Source organism: Chelonoidis abingdonii, chromosome 7 (assembly GCF_003597395.2).
Source record: "Chelonoidis abingdonii isolate Lonesome George chromosome 7, CheloAbing_2.0, whole genome shotgun sequence".
Lineage (NCBI taxonomy): Eukaryota > Metazoa > Chordata > Testudines > Testudinidae > Chelonoidis > Chelonoidis abingdonii.
This window is the reverse complement of record NC_133775.1, coordinates 306,261-315,686: the sequence shown is the minus strand read 5'-3', so window position 1 is coordinate 315,686 and position 9,426 is coordinate 306,261. Positions and strand designations below refer to the sequence as shown.

The 9,426-nt window shown below is 48.1% G+C and overlaps 1 protein-coding gene across 1 annotated transcript; it reads left to right on the top strand.

Moving 5' to 3' along the window:
- The first annotated feature begins 4,353 nt into the window (after positions 1-4,353).
- On the top strand, positions 4,354-8,991 carry LOC116823235 (E3 ubiquitin-protein ligase TRIM56-like). The gene is made up of 2 exons (XM_032777676.2): positions 4,354-4,440; positions 6,247-8,991. Exon 2 carries the CDS (start codon positions 6,266-6,268, stop codon positions 8,315-8,317), a length of 2,052 nt encoding a protein of 683 aa, XP_032633567.1. The 5' UTR covers positions 4,354-4,440; positions 6,247-6,265; the 3' UTR covers positions 8,318-8,991.
- Positions 8,992-9,426: the final 435 nt, after the last annotated feature.

The window sequence follows — 9,426 nt, the reverse complement described above, 5'->3', positions numbered from 1 at the left end:
GAAGTGGGTATTCACCCACGAAAGCTCACGCTCCAAAACGTCTGTTAGTCTATAAGGTGCCACAGGATTCTCTGCTGCTTTTACAGATCCAGACTAACACGGCTACCCCTCTGATACTTGACAGTTTACAATGTAACTTGAATGACCAGATTTAGAAATATAGGTTCCTGTGTCGTGTGTGCATCTAACTGCTGCCAGCGCCTGCATGGATCAGGTAACCGCCCATGCAAATGGCCGGATAAACAATGGGCAGAAATAGCCCTAACAGAGCACAGCCTAATTTTTTTTTAAACTACTGAGTGATGCTTAATGCAGCATTAATCTTAGGGTATGTCTGCACTACGGGATTATTCCGATTTTACATAAACCGGTTTTGTAAAATAGATTGTGTAAAGTCGAATGCACATGGCCACACTAAGCACATTAATTTGGCGGTGTGCGTCCATATGCTGAGGCTAACATCGATTTCCAGGGCGTTGCGCTGTGGGTAGCTATCCCGTAGCTATCCCATAGTTCCCGCAGTCTCCTCCACCCCTTGGAATTCTGGGTTGAGATCCCAGTGCCTGATGGGACAAAAAACATTGTCGCGGGTGGTTCTGGGTGCAGCCTCACCCCTCCCTCCGTGAAAGCAGCAGACAGCCGTTTCGCGCCTTTTTTTCCTGGGTGAACTGTGCAAACGCCATAGCACAGCAAGCATGGACCCTGCTCAGATCACGACCGCAATCGTGGACGTTGTAAACACCTCGTGCATTCTTGTGCAGTCTGTGATGAACCAGGACCTGCAAAGCCAGGCGAGGAGGAGTCAGCTACGGCAGAGTGGCGTTGAGAGTGATGAGGACATGGACATACAATTCTCTCAAACCGCGGGCCCCTGCACTTTGAAGATCCTGCTGGTAATGGGGCATTTTCTAGCCATTGAACGCTGATTTTGGGCCTGGGAAACAAGCACAGATTGGTGGGACTGCATAGTTTTGCAGGTTTGGGACGATTCGCAGTGGTTGCGAAACTTTTACATGCGTAAGGGCACTTTCGTGGAACTTTGTGACTTGCTTTCCCCTGCCCTGAAACACCATAATACCAAGATGAGAGCAGCCCTCACAGTTGAGAGGCAAGTGGCAATAGCCCTCTGGAAGCTTGCAATGCCAGACAGCTACTGGTCAATCGGGAATCAGTTTGGAGTGGGAAAATCTACTGTAGGGGCTGCTGTGATGCAAGTAGCTGAAGCAATCATTAAGCTGCTGCTATGAAAGGTTGTGACTCTGTGAAACGTGTAGGTCATAGTGGATGGCTTTGCTGCAGTCGGATTCCCTAACGCAGGGGGCGGTGGGGGCGATAGATGGACCCATATCCCCTATCTTGTCACTGAAGCACCAGGCACCAGTACGTAAACCGCAGGGTACTTTTCATGGTGCTGCCAGAGCACTGTGTCAACAAGGACGTTTTCACCAACATCCACATGGATGCGCCGGACAGGTTGCATATGCTCGCGTCTTCAGGAACACACTCTGTTTTAACGGCTGCCAGAGGTAATTACCCCAAAGCGAAAATCAACAGTTGGGCCATGTGAAACTGCCTGTTGTTTCTTGGGACCCAGCCTACCCCTTGATCCAGGCTTATAAGCCTACACAGGCAGCTAACAGTAGTCGAGAGCTGTTCAACTACAGCTGACAAGGCAGAATGTGGTAAAATGTGATTTGCCCTTCAAAGGCGTGCTGGCACACCTACTGACTTGCTCATCAGACCTCAGCCAAACCAATGTCCCCATTGTTATTGCTGCTTGCTGGTGCTCCAAGGCTCTGAGAGAGCAGGGGGAGACCTTTATGGCGGTGGGAGGCTGAGCAAAGCACCTGGCGGCTGATTACGCGCACCAGACACCAGGGCAATTAGAAGAAGCATACCAGGAAGCGTGTGCATCAAGACGCTTTGAAAACGAGTTTCCTCACGTGGCCAGGGTACGGTGGTGACTTTGGTTTTGTTTCCCCTTGATGAACCCCCCCCCCCTTGAATGACTCATTCCCTGTAAGCAACCCACCCTCCCCCTTCGATTACAGCTTCTTAAGGAAATAAAAGTCACATCGTTTAAAAATATGTGTTCTGTGATGGTGAGAGAGAGTGATGTGAGTGAGAGAAAGAGGAGAAACTGACAAGTTCCCTATATGTTCTGGGAGGAGGATAGGAGGGAAGGGAAAAAGGCCACTTAGAAAATATTGCAAAGTAAGACGCGCTGTTTTGGGCTGTCCACGGGGTGGAGTGGCGGTGCATGAAGCCTTCACCAGTGTTCTTACACATCTGGTGAGGAAGAATTGGAACATTGGTAGTGGTGTGAGTGTGACAGCGAGCGTGCGAGCGAGCGAAGCGTCTGTGAGGCGCCTGCGGGTGGTTCCTGGAAGTCCACCAGACATCGGAGGATGCAGTTTGACCACGCAGCCAGCCCCAGCGTTGTATCCCCGCCCTGCGATGCGTGTCCTGCCTACACCTCTGATCTTCCTGCCGCCACCCTCTCATTCTCGAGCGTCTCTCCTCTCTCACGTTGGTTTCTCCTGGCCTCCGTTCACTGGCATCTTCCTATAATTTGATCCAGTCCCTTCCACTCATTCAGATGAGCTCTTTCATTGCGGGTTACTTCCATGAGAGTGCGCGAGACATTTCGAACGTTCCTTTTTTCGCGCGCCGTGAGTCTAAGGATGAGCGCTGCGGATGGAGTAGGAGGCTTGAAAAATGCACTGCATGAGGGAGGTAAAAAAGAAGAGTGGTATTTAAAAGATACATGTTTACAGAACAATGGTTATACCTTTCAGCAGTGAACAAGCATAGCACATGGTGATTTCACTACAAGGTCGCATGTTGCATCTTATATTGATTGCCTGTGGCTCTGGTGTTAAGAGATCTCACAGATGCAGGTCCGGCAACAGAATTCAGCTTGCATGCAGCATTAACCATTGTCGTTTGGCTTCTGCACCTCATATACACAGTGCCCTCCTTTCCCAAATACCAAGCAAATCTCGTTCACTGCTGCTGCTTTCCTTAACATGCAGAGCAGAAACCCACGCCCATTGAATTCTCTGGGATGATCGCTTTACCCCTGCCCCCACCGCGTGGCGTGTATCATGGAAGATCACTGCAATCACCCCCCTCCCCTCCACCTCGTGGTGGTAGCAGGGAAGATTCCGCTAGCCAAACACAAAAAGCTTAGCGCCATTACCCCCCTCACCTCCCCTGCTTGGCTACCTGCAAGGAAGGATTTCTTTTAAAGCAACAGCGAACAGCCTAGTAGACATGCCATCTCTGTCCCTTAATTAAATCCTGAATTTGCAACCAGTTACCATGAACGTATCACTCTGCCTGAGATAACACTGCGAGATAAAGAACAGATGTTGCTGAATGCCAGCAATCACCAGCCATACGCAGCTAGGCTTGTCATGCAATGATACCAGATTACTTGCTCATGCATGGCTGGTCAAGTGTTCCTACCATGGTGGGACGAATAAACTGCCTTGCCAGAAACTTGTGCAAGGCTTTTGGAGTACCTCCAGGAGAGCTTCATGGAGATGTTCCTGGAGGATTCCGCTCCATCTCCAGACATGTTAACAAACTTTTCCAAAACTGTTACTGCGGCGAATCGCATCGCAAGTCCTCAGGACAAACAATCATTAAAAAACGCTGCTTTTAAACCATGTTTTATATTTACAAAGGTACACTCACCAGAGGTTGCTTCCATGGCTTCATTGTCGGGCTATGGCTTGGAGGGCTGGGAGGGTAATTCCGTCGGTGAGAAAAAGCTCCTGGCTTTGGGAGAACGGAGTGCTGTGTGCTCTCTGCAGCCTCGTCCTCTTCCTCCTCCTCATCTTCCCCGTCCACAGAATCCTCACCAGTGTAGATTACCCACCACCTCAAGAACCACGGACAGGGGGGGGTAGTGGTGGCGGACCCCTAGAATGCATGCAGCTCAGCAAGAAGCGGCATGTTTTTGCCCTGCCCCAGACCTTGCGGTGTTGCTTCTTTGTTTTCTGGTAGGCTTGTCTGAAGCTCCTTAACCTTCACTTTGCACTGTAGTGATGCCTAGTGTGGCTTTCTCATCATACCTTGAAATTTTTTTCAAATGTTTTTTTCATTTTGTCTTTGGACGGAATCTGTTAGCACAGAATCCTCTCCCATATGACGATCAGTCCAGTACTCTTGTGCGGTCCGCTGGAGCTCTTTTTTCAATTCTCAGAGACTGCATTGTTACTGTGTTGATGAGCTCTGCGGCTCACCTGTGCTGGTGACTTCCACGCTGGCCAAACAGAAATGAAATTCAAAGTTCGTGGCTTTTCCTGTCTACCTGGCCAGTGCGATCTAGAGTGCAGATGCTGTCCAGAGTGGTCACAGTGGTGCACTGTGGGATACCGCCCGGAGGCCAATATCATCGATTTGCGGCCACACTAACCCTAATCCGATATGGTAATACAGATTTCAGCGCTACTCCTCTCGTCGGGGAGGAGTACAGAAACCGGTTTAAAAAGCCCTTTATATCGATATAAAGGGCCTCATTGTGTGGATGGGTGCAGCGTTAAATCGGTTTAACTCTGCTAAAATCGGTATAAACGCGTAGTGTAGACCAGGCCTTACTGTCGTCACAGGCAGGCCGCCTCTCAAATGCCCCTTTGTGGCTTGAGATGGCTTTGCAGCAGCCATGCTTCAACTTCCCCTTTCAGGTGGCTTCTTAAATAAACTCCACAGGGGTTTTTCCCAGTAATGCCTTCCCTCCCAGGGTCTAATTAATTGACATAAGAGACACAACAAAACTCAGTTGTGGGGCTTCTCGTTATCCCTGGAGTCTGTTCTCTGAAGCTGTTCCTTGCCTTGGCAGACCACTGTCGGACCTACCTTCCTGGAGGGGTTTTTTTTGTTTTTTTTTTACTGCTGTGGAAGCTGCTCTCTCTGGCCCTCAGCTGTCTTCAGCTCCGTTGGCTCTGAGGTTCAAATCATACTGCATGGTCAGGGGTTTCCTTCAAGAGCCTCCTGCTCTCTGTAGTCTCTGCCACAGCTTTCTCTCCCTGAGCATCCCCCACCCCCCGGAATCAGCTGATCCCTGCTCAGGTGTGCCTGTCTAGTAACTAGGATTGGCTGGACCTAGGTCTCTAGCCCATAAATGGGCTTGCTACCATTTTACACTAACCATATGTTTTGTCATGACATAAGTTAAAGTATTTTGTGATGAATCAAAATAAAATTAATGTGCCTGTTTTTAAGTTGTCCCAGATATCTATGATACACCAGGACAGGATTCACTATTGATTTTGAAGAATAATCTATTTGGGTCTTCACTTACCTAGAGAAAAGTGTCTCCATCAGAGTTGGACCCATTTTTACTTTACATCCACTGGCAAAAAGCACTAAGCATCAGAAACCACTACCTTACAGTGAAGTTCTGGGAGGAAAGCATTAATTGGTTTCTGAGGGTGTGCTATAGACATAAGTCAAATTAGTTTTTATACTGAAATATTCACCCAACTAAAGAGTTAGGTGGTTAATTTAATTTCACAGCGTCAACACAACTCCTTGAACTTCCTGTTTTGGGATGAAGTAATTTGCTGTGTTAATTTGATGGTTTCATTAAACTGATGATTTAATGCTAGTATTGCTGCTAACAAACCTTATTTCTGACCTTAATATGATAATTGCATTGTATTGTCCATAATTGGTTTGTTAGAATTTGTAATAGTCTAATCTTTGTGGTATGTTCTAAAATTCATAAAAAACATAAGAGTTCCTTCAGTAAGTAATTTGGGTCAGAGTCCTAGAAAACTTCAATGTGTCAGCTGATCCAACTCAGATCCCAGATAGTTTCTTCCTTAAATTAGCCTAGTTCTCTCACCTGCCATTCCTTGTGTCTGTCTAGACTTTACATTTTAGTAATTTTGGGGATAAAATTCCTGGATGCTCAACAATTTCTTGCCTATGTTCCCAGGGCAAATAGATTCAAACATTTCTGCAGTGTCAGGAAGCAAAAATTTCCACAGGTGTTCACTAAAGATACCTATCCAGCTAAACAGAAGCATGCACAAGGACAGATATATGATGCAGGCCAGACCGTGACCCTGTCTCCCGCTCCTCATATATCTGCTTCTCTCCTTCCCCTTGTTCCTCCTGTGTGTCACTCTGGCTTTTTCTTGGGATTGCAGCCTTCAGCAGGACTGTCACTCAGATGATGGGTGTAGAAATAAGATGAGTGCATTTTGACTCTTCTCTTTGTTTTGTTTCCAGGCCTCGTTTGGATGGAGCAATGGCTCTAACCTTTATGTCCTTACAAGAATTAATCAAGGAGGATTTCCTGACCTGTAAAATCTGCTATGATCTCTACACAGTGCCGAAGATCCTTCCATGTCTGCACAGTTACTGCCAGCATTGCCTGGAACCACTAGTGAGGGACAGAGCCCTCCAGTGTCCTGAGTGCCGGCTGCAAACAGATGTCCCAGGAGGTGCCTCATCTCTGAAAACCAACTTCTTCATCAACAGCCTACTGGAGTTGTTCCAGATTAAACACAACAGGGACTTGGCCTGCACAGTCTGCTCAGATGCCCAGAAGATCTTGACTGCCGCTGCCCGTTGCCTAGACTGCAAGGATTTCTTGTGCCAGTCATGCACTCAGGGCCATTGCTGCTCCCGTCTCACTCTGCATCACAAGGTGGTGAAGCTTGAGGAGTTTCTAGCTGGGGAGTATGATACTGAGATGAGGCTGCTTCAGGAGCTGTGCTGCCAGGACCATCAGCAGGAAGCTCTGCGATTCTTCTGTGACACCTGCAGTGCTCCCATCTGCAGGGACTGCCGCATGCTAGACCATTTCCAGCACAAGGTGGTCTCTATGGCAAATGCTGTGCAGCGGGAAAGGCCTTCTGTTGAACAGCTAATTGACAGCCTGGCAGGAACGATAACATGCATCTCTGAGCAGGAAAAAACTGTGGAGGAGACAGTAGATAAGTTGAAAACATCAGGAGAGAGCATAAAGGAGAGGATCACCAGATATGTGGATGATTTCATTAACTATCTCCTGGCCCAGAAAGAAGACGTTCTGGGCAAGCTGTCTGCTTTTTTAACTCAGCAAATGGAAAGTTGTCGCCTGGTAAAAGAGGAGCTCCAGAACCAAAGAGAGAAAGCAATCAGCACAAAGGAGTTCTCTCAAAGGGTCCTCTATGTGGGAAAGGACTATGAGATCTTACACCTGGAGGGCATGATAAGGAATCGGATTCAGGAGCTCCAGACATATATCCCACGGAAACTAGAGAGCCAAATCCCTGAATTGGCCATAGCCTGGGATCAGCCAGAAATGCTGTCAGAGGCAGCACTCTTCAGTCTAGTGTTTCCTGGGGAACATCCTAAAGGAGACATGGAAACTGTTTTTGAGCCAGATAGCGAGGCATCTGCTTCCCCCAGTGAGGAGTCTGAGGATGACCCAGTCTTGCCTGTGGACTCGGAAGAAGACTCCTGTCCAAGCTCTGAAGAGAGTGCTCTTGACACTCCCAACAAGAACCCCTCTTGTTGTAGCAGACGCAGTAAAAGGCCTAAGCGTGTCTGCACTTTCAAGGTAGACCAGTGCTGCTCCCAAGTAAAGCCCAATATCACAGGGATTGCTGTTCTGCCTCATGCTGGTGGCATTCTCCTGTTGGATCAGGAGAACGGTGAGATAAAGCAGTACAGCGCCAGTGGGCACTTTCAGCAATCAATATCTCTACCAGACTCAGACGGTGTCTTCTGTGGCATTTCGCTCTGTGGAGATGTTCTAGCTTGCTCTTCAGATTCCTTCCTCTTCTTCCTGACCCTTGAGGGCAAGTTTCTGCACAAGTTACTGCTAAGGGGATCTGAGTCTTCCTATGCTATCACCTCCTATGAGGACTCCTATGTTGCAGTGAGTGAGGGCACACGCTGCTCCATCTCCCTTTACAGCCCTTCAGGACACTGCGTGGGCAGGGTAGCACCCACAGATTACCATGGCGGGAAGTTCCTTTTCATTGCCATCAATGACTGGGAGGAATTCATTGTCTCAGACTTCATCAAGAAGCAGATCATCATCATTGAGAAGTCTGGGCTGATCCTCAACGTGCTGAAAACCTCACACTCGCTGCTGACTAAGCCGTTCAGTGTATGCGTGGACACGTCCAGTAACATTTTTGTGGTCGATCAGTTGAAGGTGATTAAATTTTCCCCAGATGGTGAGATGGGGGAGGTAGTATTGAGCAACCAAAATCGGCAGAAGAGACCCCGTGTCCTTGCTGTGGATGACGGTGGGCGCCTTGTCCTGGTGCAAGAGGATGGTTACGTCCACATTTATTGCTTCTAGTTCACACCCTAGGAGAATGTGGTCTGAGTGCCCCAAAGTAGCTGGTTCTGTAACCTCAGGTCCCAAAACCTTGTGTTAATAGAGTGCCAAAGTAATCCCACTAGTACTGTCACCTCCAGATGTGTTACAGATCTTTAGCCCTGACTCTGGGTGTCAGTGGAGCAGACATGTCTGGGCAGGAATCTTTGTGCTCCAAGGGTTTTGAAAATAATCAGAGCCCAGGGGAGCTGGAGGTAGAAATAATATTTCACTAACTGAGATGAGATCCATATTGCCAAAACTTTCTACACTCTTCCAGCTCACTTGCCAGTTAATGCGGGGGACACTGCAATGTTATAGTCAGTGCTATCAGTGCCTGAGGTGAACAGCTGGAGAGCTGGGAATAATGGCCAGCTCTAAGGAAATGGCAGAAGGGAAATGCCTTTGCTTAATATGCATTTGGTAGTTGGCACTGATGGATGACAGGTGCCTTTTAACTGTTTCACTTTACAGTAACATCTCTTCCCCTGCCTTACCTCTGCATCAGCGATGTGAGCTAATAGAACTCTGATTTCCACTTTCACTGTTCTGGAGTGTGTCCCAGATTAAGGGAATGTTCAGAAAAACGACCTACTTCTATCTCTCAGCATCCCCTTTGCCATCTTAGCCCAACCAGCCACTGATTCAACCTCTCCCCCCCCTTCCACCCCCCCCCCTCCCCATACAAGTCAGAGTCCTCCTTTGAGCAGGATGACCAAACATCACAAAGGAACTTTACACCTGCCAGAGGCTGTGGGAACCTGGTCTCAGCATTGGAAGTGTCCAGGGAACCTGACCAGCCACACAAGTGTGAAAAGGTAAAAATGGCTAGAACTGTATCTAAAGATCCCAAGCAGAAAGCACCCAGCCTTGCTGCAGCCAAGGACTGGTTAGTGCATCCATTGGGAAGGCGGTGGCAGTCACCTTAGTTCAACAGGTGATGCAGCCTCTTACATTCCTTTTCTGTTTAGCCTGTTGAATCCAGGCAGAGCAGTCAGTGCTTGAGCACGTCTCGGCTTTTGTTTATATTTAGGGATAGAGACTGATGATTCCTATTGCATTCCAGCTCATCCTACTGTTAACACTCAAAC